At 45.8% G+C, this 24,165-nt stretch overlaps 3 protein-coding genes across 4 annotated transcripts; 2 read left to right on the top strand and 1 right to left on the bottom strand.

The window, feature by feature from the left end:
• Nucleotides 1-7,101: 7,101 nt before the first annotated feature.
• Nucleotides 7,102-9,060, bottom strand: polr1g (RNA polymerase I subunit G). The gene is made up of 3 exons (XM_058079058.2): nt 8,818-9,060; nt 8,437-8,581; nt 7,102-8,265 (listed from the first exon to the last, which is right to left on the bottom strand). The coding sequence occupies exons 1-3, from the start codon at nt 8,900-8,902 to the stop codon at nt 7,332-7,334; spliced, it is 1,164 nt and encodes a 387-aa protein (XP_057935041.2). The 5' UTR covers nt 8,903-9,060; the 3' UTR covers nt 7,102-7,331.
• Nucleotides 9,061-9,070: 10 nt separating this feature from the next.
• Nucleotides 9,071-11,687, top strand: irf2bp1 (interferon regulatory factor 2 binding protein 1). Of its 2 annotated transcripts, XM_058079057.2 has the most exons (3): nt 9,071-9,194; nt 9,431-10,402; nt 10,586-11,687. In XM_058079057.2, the coding sequence occupies exons 2-3, from the start codon at nt 9,465-9,467 to the stop codon at nt 10,860-10,862; spliced, it is 1,215 nt and encodes a 404-aa protein (XP_057935040.2). In that variant the 5' UTR covers nt 9,071-9,194; nt 9,431-9,464; the 3' UTR covers nt 10,863-11,687. The 2 variants fall into 2 exon arrangements, with proteins under 2 accessions (XP_057935040.2, XP_057935039.2); XM_058079056.2 differs by having other exon boundaries at nt 9,095-10,402.
• Nucleotides 11,688-14,977: 3,290 nt separating this feature from the next.
• foxa3 (forkhead box A3) lies at nt 14,978-18,518 on the top strand. The gene is made up of 2 exons (XM_058079055.2): nt 14,978-15,376; nt 16,282-18,518. The coding sequence occupies exons 1-2, from the start codon at nt 15,305-15,307 to the stop codon at nt 17,596-17,598; spliced, it is 1,389 nt and encodes a 462-aa protein (XP_057935038.2). The 5' UTR covers nt 14,978-15,304; the 3' UTR covers nt 17,599-18,518.
• The last annotated feature ends 5,647 nt before the right edge of the window (nt 18,519-24,165 follow it).

Raw genomic sequence — 24,165 nt, 5'->3', positions numbered from 1 at the left:
CGATCCACCTGTCACACATCACAGTCCAGAAGAGGCGGGGCTCCGCCCTCTTGACATATCCATCTACCCACAATCCTCCTGTGCACCAGCGCCATGATCAGCCCGCATCCGCCATGATTCCACATGCCAGGTTCCTGTGGCGCCGCCTCCCCTCCGTGCCATGGGGCCCCGGCGGCTTTTCCAGCGGCTGCCGCAAAGCCCCCTGGGAAACGGGGTCCTCATTCACAGCATGGTCGACCAACCTCTTTCACTCTCCTCCCACACACTCCTTCCTCCTCCATACGCCTAAAGAAGTTCCTCCAGCTGCCGCCAACAAGGTCGCGTCGCCATACGTTGATACTTTATGTTCCCTTCACAGCCGGGGTGGCAAACTTTGACTTGCAGGCCCCACTGGGTTAAATAAAATTGGCGGAGGTGCTGTCTATATAAAGGTGGCCATCAAACAGAACGTGGTATACTTGCTCACGGTGCAACGAAGTGAAAACACAACACCTCACGCAAAACAACTACCACTAGGTGGGTGCTAAACAACAACTAAGCACTAAACATAATTTCCAAATGACTGCAAGGCATGCTGGGTCGTGAACTATGAACAACAAGAGTATGTTAACTCATCTTTGTTTACCTCTTTGATGACTACACATTCTTATATTAAAGTTTTTAAAAAGGGAGTTTGGAAGTGCCCGGTCGGCCGGATTAAGACGCTTGGCGGGCCTGACGTGGCCTGTGGGCCACACTTTGCCCGCCCCCTGCATCACAGCAAACACGCTTACATAACCAGCCAGAGTTCATCGACAAAAGCACTCATTTTAGTTTAAACCTCACTTTTCCTGGGCTTACACTCAAGGTGAAGGGTCAAACTGGAGGGTCACAGGTCAAACTAGAGGGCAAGGGTCACACAAGCATGCTTAGAACCTACATAGCATCATTGTGACATTAAAAGTTATGTTTACTAAGATCTGAAATGATATCATTGTTAGCAGCTGTGGTTAGCTGCCTGGTTATCAACACGCTAATTTGACAGTTTCTGTCGGCTTGGCCCCACTTTGTATCGGCGCCACCATGAGCTCCCGGTAGAAGCAAGACAGGGCCTTCATGGAAGTGGGCCGTCGGGATATCATTCCATAGCAGGAAGCTTCTATCTTTAGCTGTGACCGGCTTAAAGCCGCCTCTCGTCAAGTCCAGCGTTTTATGCCACGCCGGCTTATCCGTCTTTGTCAGCGCTAGCCCAGCAGCTGCTAGCGCCGTTAGGGCGCATATTGATCGGCCGGCGCAGACGAGACGCGGGCTAAGAATAGACGCGGGAGGCGCTTGCCGGAATTCCCAGGTCGCTACGGAAGTGAGAGTGCAGAAAAATGGTCTCCGGTCGAACAAATGTTTAATAAACGTGTTCTAATGAAGCTAACTAGCCTGCAGCTTGTATCAAGTCATGCACACAGAGCAGAGTTAAGAATAATAAACACACACACACAACACTACGTTGCTAGGCAACACAAGCAATGTGTGTGAGAGAGATAGACCAAGGAAAGAAGCACTTTACTTGTTTTTTCCAAAAAAAAGTATTTTTTAAAGCAATATAGTTTATATTAAACCAAACCAGTGAACAACATGTAAAAGTGACCTTTGGAAATCAAACCAACACATTTGGCAGCTAAAAGAGGGAGCCTGACATCACACAGAGTGATCTTAATCAACCTTGAAAATGTTTAAATACGTGTTGGGAAGGGTTTACAGCATGGCAAGACACTGTGACGATATTTTTAATCTCCATTTTTGCTCCAAATGTTTGCTGTTTTGTTTGAATAAAAAAAGATGTTGACACTTGTTGTCGTTCTTCATGTGGGCTGGGCTGCGATAAAGCAAACAAGAGTGCGGTGAAGCAGATAAGCCACGCCCATAGAGCTCGGTCGCGCTCTGGGCGACTCTGGCGCCCCCTCTGGTGACGTGCCGCCCATGCAGGCTCAATGCCGCATCCCTCTTTTTTCTTGTTTCTTCTCAACAGTTTGCGTGTGGAAGAGAAGCCAAATAATAATACACACATTGATAAAGGGGAGGGCCACCTCACAACACAAAAAACACATCAGCACACACGCTCCTTTCCAATGATAATTAAACTCCAATGATAATTAATAAAAAAAACATCATATCTGCATTGTACACCCCGTGTACATAACAGACTAGCACATGAACTTCAGTCCACATGAGGGGCTGAGACATCTGCTGTGAAGGTCACATGAAGGACCGTGTTCTCTGTTAGTGTTCCTCACTCACACACACACACACACGTACAGAAAGAATATCAATGCTATGGAGGAGGCGGTCCAAACAATGGGGGAGATGGCAGTGTGGTTTCCGTGGCAACTGCTGCAAGCTGCTAAGAGGGCTGCTTTGAGAACATATGCCAGCGAGTGTGCTGACTTCACACACAGCCTGGCAACACTGTGTGTGTGTGTGTGTGTATGTGTGTGTGTGTGTGTGTGTGTGTGTAGCCTAGCACAATGCCACTAACTTCCTGTCTGTGGCAGCCTCCATGGCAGTCATGGGCACCTAGCACGACTTGGGTTCATTTCCAAATTCCAACAATTCTTTAAAAATAAGAACTACCCAATTTGGCACTGGCCCTATGTGTATGTATGCATACCGCTTTGTAAAAAAAAATAAACAGAACAAACAAACGAAAAAAACAGGCTTCGCTACACACCTTAAAGATCATTTCCCTGCATGGGTGCTGTAGTTTTGATCATTTAGCCTACTGGTGCTTAGAGGCTGATGGGGTGTGGGAAGGGGGGCAGAGACAACATTAGTAGGCCATTCAGTTGCTGCTGCAGCAAAGATTGTCTATTGCTGGCTGCTGCAGTCTCACATGCGCACACACCACACACACACACACACACACACATACACAAAAGTGCAACACCAACAATGAGACTTTGTGTTATTGATCCACTATACACAGGAATATTTTTTTGTAAGGGGGGGGGGCGCAAGACATTAATGAGCAGGCCCCCCCATACACACTCACCATCACACTGGTCCTTGGCAGGTCCATGTTGCCATAGCAACGCTCCCGTTGCCGCAGGCTGGCTGGAGGGATGTGTGCTGGTTGGAATAGAAAAAAGAAAATGAGAGGGAGGAGGGGTAAGAGATGGAAGGTGGTGCGGTGGGGGGGTTGGTTCTTCAATTCATTACCCCTATAACGACCCCCCCTGCCCCCCCGCCAGCATCCCATCACAAGCATCAGCTGAGCCCAGTGAAGGACTCAGTGCCGCTCAGCAGTCTGAACACGTCGCAGACAAACTTCAAGCTGCGTTTATTATTCAGCTTTCTTCTTCACACACACACACACACACACACACACACACACACACACACACACACACACACACACACACACACACATAACCTACATGCTCTGGTGCCTGACAGAGGACAATACACTGACTCTTACATGAACTACACAAAAGTCACCCCCCCACGTTGGACTTTTGCGGACCTCATCTGCTGCGCATGAGTGGAAAGGTGAGCGCACTCTGACCTTCGACCCCAGCATTAAGTCACAACAATATCAACTAGAAAATGTTTTGTATGAAATGGGCCTGCTAGTTGGCTGCAATGGACATTTGCCAAAGAGCTAACTCTTAATGAGGTATGCTAAATGCTAAAGCTAGCACCTCACAACAAAAGTAACATGAGTGTCATAACTCTGGAGACAATCTGAACATGAATTCCAAAAATGCCAGTAGTGAGCATGCTAACAGTTAGCATGCTAGCAATGCATGTATGTATAATGCAAGTATGTACAGTATTAGGGATGTACTGTATATGATGTATGTAGTATAGACATAGTATAACATTAGGATAGTTTAGAACAGGGGTGGGCAAATACTTTCACTCGTGGGCCGCATTGAGGAAACAAAATTGTCCGGGGGGGCCAGAACATATATATATATATATATTTAACACACACTATTTTATACTTATAATTTTCCTTGAATTTTTTTTTGTCTAATTTTATCTGTAAGTGTTATATACTATCAGCTGTATGTTTTCATGTCCCTTTTTTTCAGGAGCACTTTAAACATCACACCACATCTAACTACGTCATTTAATTTGACAGTTTTGTTGTTTTTTTTTTACTAAATAAGACTTGCAAGTCATGTTGCCAGTTTGTATGTTAAAAGTTGAAATACTTAGAAAGCAACTGGCGGGCCGGATTCAAACGCTTGGTGGGCCGCATGTGGCCCCCGGGCCGTAGTTTGCCCACCCCTGGTTTAGAATGTGCTATGTAGTACAACATGTAATTTCAGACGTGATGCATAATACGTCATTTTATAGTACAACATTTTTTTGAACATGATGTACTGCATTACATATTTAGGGCAGGATGTACTGCATAGTACGACATTGTTTCCGGATGCGGCATTGTTGAACATTTTTAGGTCACGATGCATTGTACGCCTTTTTTCAGACATGATGTAAAGTCAGGTAGGAAAACTAATCATAATTGCACTTTTTTAAAGTTTTTTTTATATATACCAGATGTATAAAGTGACCCATTTCAGAACATAACGTATAGTAAGATGTTTTTAAATTAGTACATTATGTACAATGTGGGCTGCAAGGCAAATGAGTGGTTAGCACGCAGGCCTCACAACTAGGAGACCCAAGTTCAATTCCAACCCTCGGCCATCTCTGTGTGGAGTTTGCATGTTCTCCCAGTGCATGCGTGGGTTTTCTCCGGGTACTCCGGTTTCCTCCCACATTCCAAAAACATGCTAGGTTAATTGGTGACTCCTAATTGTCCATAGGTATAAATGTGAGTGTGAATGGTTGTTTGTCTATATGTGCCCTGTGATTGGCTGGCCACCAGTCCAGGGTGTACCCCGCCTCTCGCCCCAAGACAGCTGGGATAGGCTCCAGCACCCCCACGACCCTTTGTGAGGATAAGCGGTAGAAATGAATGAATGTACAGTGTGGGCTTTCATACGGTATTTTTAAGTGTAATACCTACTAATATATCTAATTAATAATGAAGTATTTCTATTGTTATAGTAGGCTGAGAGCCAATAATAAATATAATAATACCTCGATAAATGCATGTGGCAGATGAGGTGTTTGGGCTGTGGTCCACCAGAGGATGCAGCAGCAGCTTTGGACCATCAAATCTTCGACTGTAATGAAACCAAATGAGACAAAACAGTCAGTCGCTGATTGTGTCTTCCTGTTTTAGACAGGTATGTGTGAGTGTATAGTACATAAAAGATGCTGAGAGGGTGGAGCGAGATGAAGGTGGAAGAGGTTCTGGAGCTCATTAGGAGTCAGGACCACACTCTGGTGCGGAGAAGCACCCACTGGATGAGGAGGACAGGTGATGCAGTGGCCAACTACATTCAACCATTGAGCGCCTCTGCTGCTGCAAACATAGAAAATGTACAAAATGTCACACGAAAAAGTCACTTTTTGACGGTAAAAGAACATACTAGGAGGAAGAAGAGGATGTCTGAAAAACACTACAGTGCAAGGATCAGGAATGAAGCGGTAGTGTCACATTAAGGAAAGAGTGGAGTGTGACGCCACCTGCTGGACAATTTACGATAACAATTACTCTGAGTTTTTTTATTTATTTATCTTAGAATTGAAACAGAACACAAACAATAAACATACAAAGAGTATATACATACAAAAGTGGAAAGCAAAGTCCAGAATAAAGACAAAGCAGGCTATTGTAGAAGACAAAAAGGACAAAGTAAAGGCAGATGATAAATAAAAGCAATTAAAGTAGCAAAATAAATAACTTAATTAGGCGTTCCCATTAGGAATTAATTCCACAGCTTGTTTTTTGTCAATAAATTGAAGAGAGAAGAAGTAGCAGAGTTCCTTATGAAAGGTGGGGAAGGATGGAGTGATTCTTAAAAATCGGAATTCATTCATTCATTCATTTTCTACCGCTTATCCTCACGAGGGTCGCGGGGGTGCTGGAGCCTATCCCAGCTGTCTTCGGGCGAGAGGCGGGGTACACCCTGGACTGGTCGTCAGCCAATCACAGGGCACATATAGACAAACAACCATTCACACTCACATTCATACCTATGGACAATTTGGAGTGGCCAATTGCATGTTTTTGGAATGTGGGAGGAAACCGGAGTACCCGGAGAAAACCCACGCATGCACGGGGAGAACATGCAAACTCCACACAGAGCTTTTGTTTCCATCTCAAATCTCAAGGGAAGTTCATAAACGCCTTTTGAGAGCATACGTGCGTTCACTCAGAAAAGTACCGGAATGTTTCTACTCAGCACGCACCAAATGGTGAGGTGAGGTGTAGTGACCACAGAAATAGAAAGACGTAGAAGGCTCACGCCCAGACACAACACTCAGAGTTTCAGCGCACACGCCGCCATCTTGAGTAGCACAACTTGGCAGCTCAGCGTGCGCAGTGTATAAGGCGTATATAGTTAGTTTATAACCGCACAGTAGGACATTTTAATGCCTTATCGCCAGAATTTCAGAATCCGTAAAAACGTCGAAAGTCGCAAAAGAACAAGGTAGTGCTACACAAGATGGCGGACTCACAGCGACAAAACGCTCCTGAGTTTTCTACGTAATCTAGTTCTGTGGTAGTGACAGAGCCAAACACCCTCAATAGTCGCCATCTTGGATACGTAGCGAAAAAGGAGGGGCTGCAAGTCGTCATTTCCGGTCAGCGAACAACTGTGGCAATTGATTGGGAACAGCACTTCTCTTTCCAAATTCGTACCTCTGAAAGGAAGTACGCAAACAGCTATCGACCTTAATAGCTAGCTCAAACATGCTAAAGCTAAAAAACACAGGGCTGTAGACATCACATTAAATATAGCCAATCACATTCATCAACTTCCTTGGATCGTTGTGGAAGTTTCATTTCTTGAAACTACAAAAGTGACACGTTTACATTATAGAGATTCCCTACAGTTTTATATTCCAATAATGTTGTCAATCTTGATTTTTAAAAAAGGTATTTCATGACATTTGACAAATAATTAAAGTTTAATTCTCAATGTCTGCACCATATTCTCATTTACTGAGATGCACCTGTAGTTGTCAAATGAAGAGTCAAAGATCTAAAGATGCAAAAAGACACCAACATGTTTTTATTACAATGACGCCATTGTCCAACATGTGTTGAGCTCCGTCTTTCCATCATCGTCCATCTTCCTGCTGCGTGCTGACGTGATTATCTCGCACCATTAAGCCATCGGACAATCAAGTCCACCTGAGAAGGACAGGTGAGAACTTCCTGACTGCTCCACGGTCGAAGTTCATCAGTCGTGAAGGACAACTGGTGTGGCAGACTAGTCATCATCACTTTTGCTTTTCTTCTTTTTCTTCTTCTTCTTCTTTGGTGAGCCATCATCTTCCCAGTTGTACAAAGTGTCCACTAGTTCACTTTTCACTTCCTGTTTGATCATCACCATGGCTGCAGGTGACTCCTCTTCCATCTCTCTGTCCTTCTTCTTTCTCTTCTTCCTCCTCTTTTCCTCAACGGCGTCTCCTTCCTGGAGGACAACGTTATCGCTCTCATCCTGTTTGAGCGTCACTCTGGAGGCAGGCGACACCTCTTCCTCCTCTCTATCCGCCCTCTGTGAATCTGTAACTCCTGTTTCCTGGAAAAGGATGTCTTCCGTCACTTCCTGTTTGACCATCACCTTGGCAGTAGATGGCGGCGACTCTTCCTCGTCTCTCACCTTCTTCCTTTTCTTTCTCCTTTTTTCCACAGGGGGCCCTGCTTCTTGGAAAACGGTGTCTACTTGCACTTCTTGTTTGACTGTCACCTCTTCATCCTCTTGCTCCGTGTTTACGTGCTTTTCTTTCTTAATCTTACTTTTCTTCCTCTTCCTTCCCTCTTCACCGACTTGTGTGACTTCCAGAAGGGGGACACCGTCTGCTTCGCTCCCCCCTCCCTGAGTGGGTGTCTTGCTGCCAAAAGGGAGGAACCGCTGTTTGAGGCCAGGCGGGATGGTCGGCGCGGGAGTGGCAGGGATGATTTGCGGGGCTTGCCGGGTGCCGCCGTAGCTCTCGCTCACACTCAACAGGCCGGCGAAAGCTGGACCCATCACTGTCGCTGGTGATGAGGCCGTGTCACCGGTGAGGAGGTGGAGCTCTGAGGTGCCGTGTGTGGAGCCAAGGATGTTGTAAATCTGTTGGCCCCGCCTACTCTCTCCTCCGTCCACAGCAGGAAACTTCAGTGTCTGCAGGCTTGAGAGGCTCACATTGACACCTTGCAAACTGAAACGAAGAGGAAGAGGTGGTAGGATTCACCCACTTAAGGAACCTCATACAATTACAATGCTTTTACACAACAAACTTCACCACTGAGGTCAAGGAAGGCAATAAACAAGCTAAAAAAGGCACCAATGTTGCTGTTCTAAGGAATAGAGACTATGAACTATGCGCTACCATTCTGGGTTAAAGCTGGCAGGAGCTTTGATGAGCCACAGTTCACTGTTGTTGTTCTTCAGGCTGTCTGTTAGCGTGCTCTTGCAAGGTTCGTGTCTGAATGGCACAAAGTCATCAGGACATTTGTACCTGCTGGTCCTCTTCTCTGCAAAATAAACCAATAATAATAATTACAATAAAATTCAAGGACTCGTTTGTAATATAGCAAATACATATCTAACAAATCCCCAATTAACTGAAACATTACCTTAAGTTAAATTACACTGAGTAGCAATGAAGTAACAGTATTTAAACCCACTGTACTGTCATACTCCCAACTCAAGGTTCCTACGTGCTATGCTACTAGCTACTTTATGACCAAAGTGTTCAGTGCTAACTTACCAGGTTCCTTTTGCTTTAACAACACCTCTTCCGTCGACTTGTCCGCTTCATCTTCACTCGATGAGGGCGACACGTCTCTAAGCATGTTATATTTTGTAGTCAAACAATCGGCATGTGTTGTAGTGGCTCACTTTTAAAGCTCGGCAGCGTGGTTACGATGGACGCACATGTGTGCACATGAGTATCACCTACGACCTTTGGGTGCGTCACATCCTGTCAGCCACGTTTGTAGTCCAACAAGGGAGTGCTTGTTTGCTTACGAGTTTGAGCCCAATTTAAAAATACTACATCGCCCACACTGCACTTCGCTAGGTTACGTAATGCCCCAGCGTTCCTCCCGAGAACGGTTGACAGCCGTGAAGAGCAGGCCGATGAGGGTAAACAAACTAGACATAGAACAAATAATCGTTTAAATATCGAAACTTTAATCGCAGTCAGTATCAGGACTATGTTTATTGTTGTTACAAAACAGACCGAATGTAGTTAAATGACAAAGTCACCAGCAAATACTGATTCGACACTTGTTTAAGATAAATAGGTTAAGTTAGCTAACGTGTGCTAGCTAGCCAGCTGGCTAGTCGTCCATCATGTCGTCGCCCTCTTCCTCCTCCAGGCGACAGTGGTGCTACCTGTGTGACCTGCCCAAGATGCCCTGGACCGTGGTGTGGGATTTTAGCGAGGTGGTATGTCGCGGCTGTGTCAACTACGAGGGCGCTAATCAGATAGAGTTCCTCATAGCTAGCGCCAGGCAGCTCAAACGGACGCACGGGATGCAGGACGGCAACGTGAGGTCGCCTGGTCCCTCTCCCAACAAGCACGCCTCGTCAGGCCGGGGAGAGGCAGCTACAGAAGGCGGCAGGCCACACAGCGAGCGCTTTGAGAGGGGAGGCCGCGGAGAGAGCATCGTGTCCGCCGCTAGAGTGCCGCCCAATGGGCTGCACCGTGACGGCCAGCCGCCCCAAGAGGTGAACCGCCAGAGTCCAAGTGGAAGCCGGAGACCGATGATAGGAGCGGCGATCCCCCCGAACTTAGTGACTCAGAGCATTGCAGGGATTCCCCATGGGCTTTTGGCGGGTATGCCGGCGGGCCTGACAGCCAGGACCGCCCCTATGAGCAGCCCGATGATCTTCCCGGCGCCGGTGCTGGCCGAGATGAACCGCAGACAGCTGGGCATTGGCATGGGCATCGCCCCCTTCATCACACCGGAGCTGGAAAGGGAGCTGAGCTCCTCCCAGCCCAAGCCTCAGAGTCACACCGGCTCTGTTTCCAGCAGCAAAACCGCCGGCCTCCCCTCCTCGTCATCCTCTGTGGCAGGGGGGGTGAGTCAGACTAGCCCCAAGCCTGCTTCTTCTCCGGCGAGGCAGCCACGTCCCCTTGCCGCCAGGTCCGGAGGAGAGCCTCTGGCTTCCAGCAGCTCATCTGAGGCCACTCCCACTGCCGCAGCTCTGCCCCACAGTGGAGCCTCAGAGTTGGGATCCACTTCAGCCAGCAGCAGCCTGACGGGAACCACTCTGTCCTGCACGCTGTGCCATGAGAGGCTGGAGGACACACACTTTGTTCAATGTCCATCTGTCCCAGGACACAGGTTTGTCATCAAACTGAACTTTATTGTAGGTGGACTTACGTGAAGTGTCCATAAGTCCAGTTATTTCCTTCATTTATAATATTTACAGAAGCTGAGAAGAGTTTCTACTGTACTAGTTTTTTTTAATAAGGTGTATTTTTTTGGACATGATTCTTAGTGTTAACCTCTTGTGTTCTCACACAGGTTCTGCTTCCCATGCACCAGAGTATACATTCAGAGCCGCAGAGGCGATGGTGAGGTCTACTGTCCCAGCGGCGAGCGCTGTCCCTTGGACAACTCAGCCAACAGCCCCCCTTGGGCCTTTATGCAGGGGGAGGTGTCCACCATTCTGGGCACCGGCGTGGTGGGGGCCCCGCCGGCCGCTCCCCCTGTAGCCGGGCCCGGACCCGGTGCTAGCGCCGCCAATGGGGCCGCAGCTCAGAGCGGTGACATCACCGTCAAGAAAGAGAGGGAGACGTGATGACGGTTTCCATGGCAACCTGGACAAAGGCAGGCCCACACTTTGGCACACTTAGTTTAGTCATGTTGAGTGGACCGGACACACATTCATTGGACCCCACCGCCACACACCGCAATCAGGCAAATAGGAACCACAAAATGTAAAATCAAAGTAACACAAGCGTGTTACCTGCCAGCTGAATGTAAGAGTATTTTTACTGCAAGGTTTGTCAATGTGCAATGGTCAGTCATTGTATGCAACATTTAGAAGCTGTAATTGAAATGATTGCATGTGGTTCCCTAACCTGGCAAGTTGCTTTGTTTTGAAAGAAAGATATGTAAAGGTAGTTTTCTAGATGCAGACTGCAGCAGTGAGTCACGTTGCTGAACAATCACAAGAATGTCCTCACAGACCAACCAAAGCTAAAGCCTATATATGTGTATAAAATCTATTTAGCGCTATATCTGCTAGTTTACACTTAGTCAGAAAGTGCTGACGGGCCATTTGTACCCCTACGCCCACCCCTCCTATCTTGCCGCCAACGCGAGGGGCAGGTGAGCGTGCGCAGACACATCGTGTAACACAAGTGCCTTGTGCAGAAGTGTCCCGCCTCTTTGTGGGCGTCACCACGGCGATGACAAATCTGTTCCTTTTTGTTTTGCGTTTCTTGACTGCAGCTTCATGTACAAACGGCCAAGCAGGAATAAACAAGATGGAAACTCTGCCACATCCTCATCTTTTTGTTCATGCTCAAACTTCCACATCCTCATTAGAATGACTACTGACCAATCATGTGGGATCACAAGAATGTAAAAGTATTCACTTAATGCAATAGGAGGTATAAAGATTCCCTGGACTGTTAAAAAAACTTATGACTTTCATTCATTCATTTTCTACCGCTTTTCCTAACGAGGGTCGCGGGGAGTGCTGGAGCCTATCCCAGCTGTCTTCGTGCGAGAGGCGGGGCACACCCTGGACTGGTCACCAGCCAATCACAGGGCACATATAGACAAACAACCATTCACACTCGCATTCATACCTATGGACAATTTGGAGTCACCAATTAACCTAGCATGTTTTTGGAATGTGGGAGGAAACCGGAGTACCTGGAGAAAACCCACGCATGCACGGGGAGAACATGCAAACTCCGCACAGAGATGGCAGAGAGTGGAATTGAGCCCTGGTCTCCTAGCTGTGAGGTCTGCGCGCTAACCACCAGACCGCCGTGCCCCAACTTATGACTTGACTTCCAATTAAGAAAAAAAACGTAGCGCAGTAACCTGCGCACCTCGGTCTTGGCCACCAGAGGGCGCAGTGGTGGTGCACAGTAAAAACACTACAGCACCTATGTACATGCTTCCTTTTCCTAATACTGAAGTGTGTAACGTGCATGGTCTCCCCTTGTGATGGAGCCTAACCAGCAGTGATGTTAATTGTGAATGTAAAAAAAAAAAAAAATCGTGAGTGGATATGTGGCTTCCTCTATTAGTGTCAAGTCATTACAGCCATTGTTGAGCCAATTATGGAGGTGTTAATGGACGACGGAGGCTCATTGGCATTTAAAAAACCGCCCACAGGGAGGCCAGCTGCAAAGGCCAGGGCACTCCACAACAAAAAGATGCGTATTAAAGAAGCAGGTCCGAACCACACAGACAGCCGGTGACGTCACTCGGTGCCAGGTCACCTGATCTCATTCATACACCCTGAATATGACTTGTGATATCAGAAAAGTAACATAACAGCTACAGGTGTTTTGTTATATTTTACTTTAAACAGCTGGTCAAAGTTTTTACACCAGAGAATGCATCCTGAAAAATAGATTTTTTAAGATCAATTACCATATTATTTTTTTTTAAGGCTAATAAAAGTGTATAAGCTTATACAGTCTGGGTGGCACAAAAAAAGACTGTCATGGCTCCTATACGCAGTAGGCCCAAATGAATGAATTAATCACAATAATTGAAAATGAATTTGATCATTTTGCCAGCCTCTATACATTGCCATGTAGATGCTGTCTGTTTTCCTTGTCTCTCGCCTCCAAACAGGCAGGAAGAGAGTTCACTCTACATTGGTTGCAGCATCTTGAGCCCTTTTGTCAGTCATAGAATCTCTTGGTGGGTGGAGGCGGAACCGGTAGCATATACAACAGTATAGAAAAGTCATAGAAATTAAATGAGTTTATTGCAATATACTGTCACGTTTTCTCATTGTACTTCACTTTTCGTGGAATTTTTTTCATTCACAATCATGTGAAACATGAACACCTATTCTTTCCCTTTTCTCTGCATTTAACACGAGAAAACAAGCCAAAACAAGTCATTGGGATACACCTATTTAAAAAAACTAACGTTGCATCATTTGATAAACACACTGTGATCATGTGTTAACACGTACCCTGATAACGTGTAAAAGTTGCAGTATCTTGCTGCACTTTGATGATTTTAAACTCAAATTTGCTACCTGAGGACTAGAGCACACGTCTTGTGCTGGAAGACACAGCCATCCCAGGGAGAGCGGACATTGTATGTGTTGTCGCCGCTGTTGTTGACGGAACTAATATAAGTATGTGTATCAATTTGGCAAGAAAAGCAGGTTTGGTGGTGCTTTAAATCATCAAAATTCGGCAAGATACTGCAACTTGTACATGCTATTATTAGTGTATTTGTAAATGTACACATATGTTAATGCATGATCACAGCCGAAATAGGTGTATCCCAATGACAGCATTGGAAGCCAGCTGAAATTAACTTTTTCGTGTTATAATGCACAGGAAAGGGAAAGAAATATGTGTTCATGTTTCACATCAGGATTGGGAATGATGGGCAAAATTCCCAAAAAAGGGCAGTTCCCCTTTAAAAGCAATGTTAAAGTCTTGTGTCTTTCTCATAGACCCAATCTTGTGTATATCACTATACTGTATGTATATTATATATATTTTTGAAGACAAAGTTTTGCATCATTGTTATTGCCATTTCTTTTTTTTCTCATAACATTGTTTTTGTTTTTTTGCTTTTTTTTGCTTTCTTTAATTTTGTTCCCACAATACACCCTGGACCTGGTATCCCTGCTTTAGAGTTAATTTAACTGTATGATTAATGAAAACGAAGCAAATTTTGCAATATTAGGAATAATGGGAATGCAATATCATATTGTTAAATGGCTAGATCCCCGGCAGTGTCAATCAAACGTGATTATTATTCTGACATTTTTGTATTGGAGCTCAAGAGATGTACCTAATCAAATGTCCTACGAGTGGGCTGGATCCTTATGAAAAGATTGCTCAAAGTGGACGACCCAGCAGCGGTGACGTCACTAAGTGGATTATCTGTGCTAATTGCATCATTACAAACACAGAGGTGTCACTCCGTCTACTTTTCCACCCGGGGCCTGAATTCGCGGCGAACGTGCGCGTGCACCGCGAAACTGGGGTCCCCTCCCGCCCCGCGCCTTCCTGTTTCTGTGTCATTTGGCATCATTTAATCCCGGCGACCACCCGCGTGCGCGCCATTACATGACCATTGAGCCGCCATTAGGCCTCCATTGACATGCACACGCCTCCCGTCTTGTGTATTCCAGCGTCGCACCAGGACAGGCTGCGTTTGGCGACTTTAAAGGAAACACGACAACAACTTTAAAAGTTGCGTCAGACCGCCTGAAAAAGTATTTATTCTGTCACTCTTTCTCTTCATTTTACCAGGCTAGCCTTCAACATTGAAAGTTGCAACTTTTTTTGGACTATGAACGTGCTGGAGTGTCACGTTAAAGGTTCCAGAGAGGTGACAGCCGCGGGAATTAACGACTTTCACGCCCCCCCCGGGACACAAACTGAGCCCCCCCACCATAAACACTCATGATAAGATGGTCGCTTTATGTTTGAATGAAAACACACTGACTACCATTATTGTTATTCCTGTACTCTTCTTCCCTTAGCAGAAGACGTAAACGTGGGTGAAATTAAACGTTTTATTTTGATGTTTAAGACTGGGGGGGGGGGTCAGCAGCCGCCGGGCCAATATACAGCACGCCAGGGGGCCACATCGGCCTTTTTGCAGGACCCTTCCTGAGTGCCTTCACCGTATTCAAATGTGCAGAGGGGGGGGGGCGGGCCCAGTGATACCTTATAAGAGGACATCTGTCTGCCGGGTCCACGCCGTCTGCAAGACTCTCTCCTCCCGCCTGTCAACGCTGAATCCTGCCGGCCCATTGCAGCCATCAGCGGGCCTCCAGCATCCGATCAGAACCAGCAGGTTCTGGAAAACAATGGACGACTGAGCTTTACAGACTTTTTCCATACAACTTCATCGCTCGCATCGCAGTGGAGAACTTTCTTTTTGGTGTGGACAAACTTTTTTACCAAAAGGATTTTAACTTTTCTCGAAATCAACAATAAAAAGAAGAAGAATATATCATATTTGACAGTCGTGCGTAGATAATTAACTCTCTTTCTAAGTGGCTTGTTGGGGATGTTGAGCTCTGTGAAGATGGAAGCCCACGACCTACCTGAGTGGAATACTTTCTACAGTGAGGCCAGCGAGGTAAAAAAAAACAACCCCAACAAATATTTAAAATATCTTATAAATATTTTTAAATGTTATATCAAAAAATATTTTAGCAATGGATATGGAATTCTTTTAAATCATCTTTAATTCACATTCACTTGGTATTAAGTGAAATAAATAATGACCACATACAAAGATTGTTAACATAGTTCTTAGAGTAATAATAACAATAATATAAATCAACTTTTATATTATTATTACAACTTCTTAATAAAGAAATAAGCCTTCCAAAGGGCCTCACGCACTTGCGAAAGGCCAAAGTGGAACAATATGTCTTAATTATTTTATGGGTTAAAAGTTCTCTATTTTATCAGTAAAAAAAAATAGAAATCTGTACACGAAATTACATCGGAAAAAATATTGCAATACGAGGCCCGTCGTGGTGAAGATTCTCGCTAATCGAATTAAAAGTTAATTGGATTAGTTTGATGGGTCTCCTGATGAAATTAACACCTTGGTGATATTTTGAAGTGTCACCCAAAGGACGAGTTTTCATCTCACCTACACTAACAAACACACCACCACTCGAGGCTGATATGTCCTATTTCCAGCACAGAGAATTTTATCTTTAGGAGATTTTTCAGTGCAGGTTGTTTTTCCACGGAGAGGCCAGAGAGGACTGTGACGCGCTTTTTTACGCATTTCCACGTTCACGTGTGAGTGTGAAATCCGCGTGCACTGAGAGCTTCATTGTGCATTGATAAGAAGTCAGTCAGAAGCCTCCTTTCACGTTTAAACTCACTTTTTGCACCGCAGTGCACCTCAGAAAGTGCATGTATTGCTGCTGAAAATAAGTGTTAAAAATGTCACTTATTAAAAAAAATGATGGTGAAAAAATTGAAGTTATAGTGTGTGATTAAATGTGTTTTTGTGTGTTGCAGATGTATTCCTCTCCCAGCAGCATGAACTCCGCCCTGGGCTCTGTGGGCTCCATGGGCACCATCAACAGTTACATCAACCTGAACGCAGCCAGCGCCACCCCGGCAGGCATGAACATGGCGTACCCCAGCTCGGGCCTCAGCACCTCCCCGCTGGCCTCCATGGGCTCGGGGGCAGGGCACATGCCCCTCTCCCCGGTGGCGCCATCCCTCAGCTCGGGTTCGCTCACCCAGCTGGGTCCGGCCACTCCCGGCTCTCTGGGCTCCCTGTCCCACTACCAAAACATGGGTCAGTCCATGAACCAGCTGGGATATGCGTCGGGCGCCTCCCTGAGCCGAGCCGGGCCCAAGGAGATCCCCCCGAAGCCGTACCGGCGCTCCCTGACCCACGCCAAGCCGCCGTACTCGTACATCTCGCTCATCACCATGGCCATCCAGCAGAGCGGCAGCAAGATGCTCACCCTCAACGAGATTTACCAGTGGATAATGGACCTGTTCCCGTACTACCGCGAGAACCAGCAGCGCTGGCAGAACTCCATCCGACACTCGCTGTCCTTCAACGACTGCTTCGTCAAGGTGGCTCGTTCACCTGACAAGCCAGGCAAAGGTTCCTACTGGACCCTGCACCCGCAGTCCGGGAACATGTTTGAGAACGGCTGCTACCTGCGGCGCCAGAAACGCTTCAAGATCGAAGACAAAATGGCCAAGAAGGGGGGCAAGGAGGGGGGCAAAGGGGTCCACGGTGGAGACGTCCTGCTGGAGGACAGAAGCCCCATAGGGGGCTCTGAGGAAGCAGACTCCGCTCACTCGGACAGCTCCCACCCTGGGTCTTCCGACGACCAGCCGCTTCCCAGAAGTTCACTGGTTCCGCTAGACTGCCCCTCGCTGTCCTCCCACCTCCACAGTCCACCCCTGTCCCAGCCGCCGTCCACCTCCACCTCCTCCTCAATCCCTCCATCGTCCTTGTCCCTCTCCGCCACCTCCGCCGCCAACCCCATCTTCCACTCCCAGTCTTTAGCGGCCGGCACCCACCTCCTGCCCGGGGCCATGCATCAGCACATGGACCTACAGAGCGACGCCCTCAAATCCCTGGATCCCCACTACAACTTCAACCACCCCTTCTCCATCACCAACCTGATGTCCAATGAGCAGAAGATGGACCTCAAGTCCTACCAGGACCAGATGATGGCATACAACAGCTATGCCACCGGCTCGCCTGTGGCTGCCAAGCAGATCTACGACAGCCCCAGCCCTGCTACCATGGACTCTGGTGCCTACTACCAGACTCTGTACAGCCGCTCTGTCCTCAACGCTTCCTAATGTGCACGCTCGTGCACCACACACACACACACACACACACACAAGACTTGCATCTACAAGCCGCCATGTTTGATGGACCAAAGAAGGTTTTTCTTTTCCCATGGAGACTCTCTGGTTACACCACGCACACAATCCCGACCATGACGACCAAGATGGACTTTGTACAAAATGTAAATAGCTGCAGTGTGTGTGTGTGCGTGGGTATTTGCATTTATTTATAAAGGGAATAAATTTTAATATATCTTATATTCTGCTTTGTGGACCAGTTACAACCTTAATGTGAGTTTCTGCAGTGGGACACGCTTCATTCATGTTACAATCTCACACTACAGGAACGTTCTCCACGTGACCAAGCCAACTGTGGTAAAGACTTGAAACAACACGGCATGCTGTGTTGTTACCTGGAGTGGTGAATGCTTTGGACCCAACTATTGGGGATGGGGTGGGGGGAGCTAGTTACTAAAAAGAGAGGAGGGATGCACTATGGGAGATTTACATACAGTACTTTGCACTATGGAGCTCCCACTGGCCAGGTGGGCTGATAGTGTGTGTGTGTGTGTGTGTGTGTGTGTGTGCGTGTGTGTTACAATACTAAAGGAGTTTCCCCACACTGAGTGGGTGTGTGTGGGGGGGTGTCTGTCGGTGTAACAAAAGGTGTCACACTGCGGTCCAAAAGTGCCTTCTTCTGTCCACATGATCAGTTGTCAATAAACTGAAGGATGATAAAGACGTTCAGGTCACATGACAAAAACGAAAGATCTTATTTAAATGACGTCGCTTTTCAAACTTTGAAACAAAAAAAAAAAACTCAGTGTGTCCTTATAATATATAGTTTATTTTTCGTCTCCCTCCTTGTTTCTGTTGGTTTCAATGTGATTACATCTTTGACTTTTCCTAATAAAAAGGTTGAAAACGGGGAACATGGTGCATGGTGTTGTTTCTGTGTACCCAAAGAGACATTGAATTGTTTCCACTGCCAGATATTTTTGTCCATTTGCAGTAGTTCTGCCACACCAAACTCCTCCGAGTGTACCTTTGTGGGCTAGGGACAGAAAAGGGGCCTTTCCCCAAAGTCTTCCTAAGACAGAGAATGAAGTTCAGGGACAAATAAAGACTACCTCAGTGTTCATGACGTAGTCTTGCGCGGAATGGCCGCCAACCTCATCTAAATTTGTCTTTTTCTCAGTGCCGAGCAGCTGGCGGCGTCCTGTTGAAACAGCTCCTGACCAAATGGATGCAGCGTGCGATGCCTATAGCAGACTAAACATGGCCGCCTCACACTGAGAGCCTCAAAGAGGATCTCCGCGTGGGCCGTCGGCAGCGCGCTCGCGCTGAGAGACCACACCGCCGCTGCGGCTCCTGACCCCGGTCTGACCCGGCGTGGGCAAGTCAACAAAGCAGAAATACGGGAGGGGGAATTCTGTTGGTTTTGTCTCCTCTGTGCGTCTGCCAGCAGCGACCAATCAGCTTCCAGCAATCTTCCAACATGAAAACACTGGAAGGATGATGATTGCGGAATGTCATTAGCTTTCTAATGTACATTAATAAGTGGTTAATGTAATAAACAGCTTAACAGATCAAATGCACTTTTTCCCAGCTTTAAAATGAAATGAGTTTTTTGCAATTTGCAGATTTAACAGTTGAAATTACATTTTTTTTACACTAAATCAGCACCACACAGCCGCTTCCTCATGGTAATGGAGTAGTGTTTTGTGTGCAACAAGAGTAGACGCTAAAAACGTATTGCTCCACGCCTGCTACTCATGCACATACACCCCCCACACACACATGCTGTATAAACGTGCACACATCATACAGTCTGCTGGAGTGCTGATTGATGCTTCTCCATGTTTCAGAACATGGTTACCTGTTGCTTCAGTGACTCACAAGTGTTTTTCTGGCCTACTAACACACACACAAACACACACGCACATGAGACCGGGTTAATAGTGCTCGTTCTGGGTGCAGACTGGGGTAGTGGTAGTGGATTAGCTAATAATGACTTGCTTCACGACTTTCAGTCTGACAGACAGGTATGTAGCTTGGTAGATAGGTTGGGGGAGAGAGAGGCGGGTACATCGACAGTTAGGCACCGTAAATAGGGAGGTAGGCAGATAGGAGGTAGACGAATAGGCAGATAGACAGTTAAAGACATAGGTACACAGATATACATATGTTGGTATACTGTTATACTGTAAGTAGATAGGTAGGTATGTTGGTAGGCAGATACTCACAGTAGGAAAAGTACACAGATTGGCATGTACTGTACGTTGGCAAGTAGAAACTGTAGGTAAGTGGATGGGTAGGTACTTTGGTAGGTATACAGGCAGGTACGTAGATAGGTAGGTATTTTGGTAGATAGGTTAATGAGTGGGTATTTTGACATATTTTGACCAGGTAGGCAGATAGAGAAGCAGGTAGATAGGTATGTTGGAAGGTATAGATATTGTCGGTAGGTAAATGGGTAGGTATGTTGGTAGACAGAGAGGCAGGCAGATCTGGTAGGCAGATAGGTAGATATTTTGGTAGGTACATATATCCTGTCGGTAGGTAAAATGGTAGGTATATTGTAAGCAAACAAGGTGGGCAGATAGAGAAGCGGACAGATATGCTGGAAGGTAGCTGGGTGGGTATGTTGGTAGGCAGAAAGAGAGGAAGGAAGGAAGGTAAGCAGACAGGTAGGCTATGCAGATAGATATATAGGTATATGTTGGTATGTCTTTAGATAGGCATGGAAGCAGATATGCAGGTAGATGGCTAGTGTTTCCACGACTGGAGACGTGACAAGACATCTTTCACTTAATAAAATACCTACAAAGTGTGCGTGCGGATCACAAGGGGGTTGAGGGAGTTTAAAAGAAAAGTGGAGGATGAGGAAAAGGACCCCAGGCAACAAGGAGAAGTTTTGCATACGATCTGGGAAGGAGGGAAAGTGAGCCAGCGACGTCGCTGTCATTCTCCCATCACATGATGAATATTTGTGACCTGAGGTGCAACCGACTCTCTCACTGCTGCCCTGCGGCGCCTCTGCTGTGACGCTACATCAACACACACACACACACACCTTCTCATCCGCAACTCATCTCACGGACGATGGTGCCAAGGAAAAAAGAAAAGTACAACTACATAACAAAAAAATATATAATATATATATATAAATTATATATATATATATATTATATATAACATGCAACAATAACATTTGAAAGAAATGTGATGTAAATATGAAAAATTGAAGAGATAGAACTACAGTATTAAAGAAGTAAAAGTAAAGTGAAGCCAAAGAAAGCGATCAAATCAAATACAATGCAAAGAAGAGAAAACTTAGAGACAGTAGAGACAGAAAGTCATAAAAATAAATGAGGAGTCGCAAGTAAGATAGAAAAAGGGAGAAAGGAGATTGCGTGTGTGTGCGTGTGTGTGTGTTTTCAGGCGCTAGGATGCAAATGAGGCGGTGCATCCTGGATCCTGTTAGGTGGATGTTGTGTTTACTCTGCTTATTGCCTGTGGGGAGGGAGGGGAGGAAAGGGTGAGAAGGGGGAGGCTGCAGGGGTGAGAAGGGAGTGAAAGAGGGAGCGAAGGAGGGCGGGAGGCGTGAGGATGGGGAGGAAAAAAAACACAGCACTTACAGTTCTACCTTCAGGACAAACACACCTTAATCTATGACATGCGATACCTAGGACATACTGTACTATAGTATATACAAATGTTTTTTCCAATACAGCTCCATCTGCTGGATCAATCAATTCATCAATCCAAACTTATCCCTTTGATGTCTGTGCCACTTCTAAAAAAAAAAATCAAACATATTCAATGTGTGAATATGTTTGTTACATTGCCGTCATCATCCTGATTGGCTGTCCTTCTGTCAATCATGGAGTCACCACTAAGATTCCTGTTATGAAAACCCCAGCTTTGTTTTTTTTTTGTTGGAAATTTTTGCCAATTATTTTGCGTAGGTTTTCGAATAGTATTGGGTGTGACAAATTAGTCAGTTTACCCTGTTCTGTATCTTTCCCCACAAACCAACAAAGCCCAACCAGAGCAGCCTATGCCTTGCATTGCATTTCATGGAGTGTGGCTGCTTAAATAACCCACCATGGGGCCAAAGAAAGCTCAGAGTGCCTGCAATTTGATCAATAAGGTGATAAACATGATTGAATTTAATCTTGCCATGATGTTCGGAATGTGCACATCAACAATAACGTCAAAGCATTGGCCAATTCGCTATTTTGTCTGCATGTAAAACTACAATTATTGTCTAAAATGTTTTTGGTGGTAATATTTTTGAGTGTCTGGAACAGGTTAATTGGCTTTACATTCATTCTTATGGGAAAATGTGTAAAAAAAAAATAGTATATTTCAGGTTTAATCTGACCTCAATAGACCCCATAAATCTGTCAAGTTAATCTGAAAAGCCATCTGATAATAAGGACTTTGTTGACTTTGGTCAGAAGTGGTAGAATGGGGCTCAAAATCCACCGAGGTACCGTCATGTGAGTAAGGCCTTGTCGACACGGAGCGGTGTATTTATAAAACCATATAGTTCCCCTGTTCGTTTATGAAAAAAAAAGGTGTCCACTCAACCGCATCAATGCTAATAACACAGACAATGACAACGGCGAGGGCCGTGCCATTCCTCCATTCCATCTCGTTCTACCACCAGCTGGCAGTGCATCCGGGTCTGACCCAAAACTGGCATCTACACCCGTTACGAGGAAGATGCGTTGGACATGGAATGGTTATTTGAGGGAACGTGAGGCAGTATTTGGGCTTGCAAAAGCGCTTTAACAATAGCCACAACTAACGCAGTTCTAAGGGCATCCATGTTGTTTATGATGTAAACACAGGTCTCACATGTGACATCACTGCATACTTTGTCACAGGCAGTAACATTTGGAAACGTAAAATTCCAGGTTTTCCCCATTATTGTCTCTTCGGCCTTTGTGCCAAATAGCTGCGGGCTCGTGTGGATGATCGTAGCCAAATAATGGAAAAATAACTTTGTTTTCTGACATACCCACCTATGTGTGAACAGGGCCTAAGTGGATCTTGCCATCTAGCTAACTCTGCCCCCCAACAATGAATGGGTTCTTCTTTGGGTCATGCATTACTCTTCTACAGTCTTGTAGAAGAGTAATGCAGTATGTTTGTGTAACCTACTACCAAAATACTACAAAATGTGATCTTTTTGAATAAATTTGCTAACAAATCATGTCATTTAGGGCTGTACGGTGGTCGAGTGGTTCCACCCTCGGCCATCTCTGTGTGGAGTTTGCATGTTCTCCCTGTGCATGCGTGGGTTTTCTCCGGGTACGCCGGTTTCCTCCCACATTCCAAAAACATGCTAGGTTAATTGGTGACTCCAAATTGTCCATAGGTATAAATGTGAGTGTGAATGGTTGTTTGTCTATATGTGCCCTGTGATTGGCTGGCCACCAGTCCAGGGTGTACCCTGCCTCTCGCCCAAAGACAGCTGGGATAGGCTCCAGCAACCCCGCGACCCTCGTGAGGAAAAGCGGTAGAAAATGAATGAATGAATGAATCATGTCATTTAATAAAAATGATTTTAGTCTTAAACACAGTAAAGGTTGCCACAACCGTCTAGATGATTAATTAAATGCACTTAAAGGAAAAACACAATGTAATAAGTTACCTAGCAGCAAGGACTCATTTGAAAGAACAATATAATATATACAGTAAGTAAAATACCATAAATAAGTTACCAAGTAACACCACCAAAATAAAATAAGTGAGGACAAGCAGTAGTAAAGTGTCAAATTTACACACACACACACACACACACACACACACACTCAGACGGGCCGAGATAAACGTATGGACTTTGTCCCGTTGGCCCGGCTGTTGCAAAGAGAGCCGAGATAAAAGAACGGGACGTAGAGCCCAACACAGAGGAGGAGGCTGATTGCGTTAGACCCACTGATGTGTGTGTGTGTGTGTGTACGTGAGCGTGGGACTGTACAGTACTGATCGATCAACACCATCGACCCAGTGAGCAACAGCGTCAAGTCAGGAGGTCACACATCCCTCTTCTCTCCCAGGGCCTTCAGTCAAAAAGTTTTGGTTGAAAAGCAGAAATGTTCTTCTGTTCTTCCTACTTTGTCACACCGCTACTTTTTCTTCCTGCTTGCCATGACCCACTTTCCCTCCTTGAATCATTGAATGTTTCTTATCATCTACGTACGTTCCGTCGATCATCTTGTCTCTGTTATGACGGCACACCTGGGTGCGCAGAGGGCCACCAATTTCAGAATAAAAGCTTATAGGGTGTACTCACTGCACCTCACAATACCTCTCTTGTGCTGTTTTACTACAATTTCTGTGACTTTGTGGAGTATTTTAGTCTTACTTGGAGTCGTACTTTCTAGTGTGGAAGGTGGAGGCAATTCAATGACAGGTTTTTAATGAATGGAGTCGTGGGTCCGACTTTTGGATTATTTTCGGCCTTTTGTGTCGGCTATTAATAATAACCAATCACATCACGGGTATGTTGCATGTGTGCATGTGCTCTCACTTCTTCGATTCCGCTTTTTTACAGAATTATTT

This window comes from Doryrhamphus excisus, linkage group LG8, assembly GCF_037039965.1.
Source record: "Doryrhamphus excisus strain RoL-2023G ecotype Guam linkage group LG8, RoL_Dexc_Guam_v1.1, whole genome shotgun sequence".
NCBI lineage: Eukaryota > Metazoa > Chordata > Actinopteri > Syngnathiformes > Syngnathidae > Doryrhamphus > Doryrhamphus excisus.
Note: the sequence above shows the minus strand (reverse complement) of the source record. Positions and strands in the feature narration are given on the sequence as shown.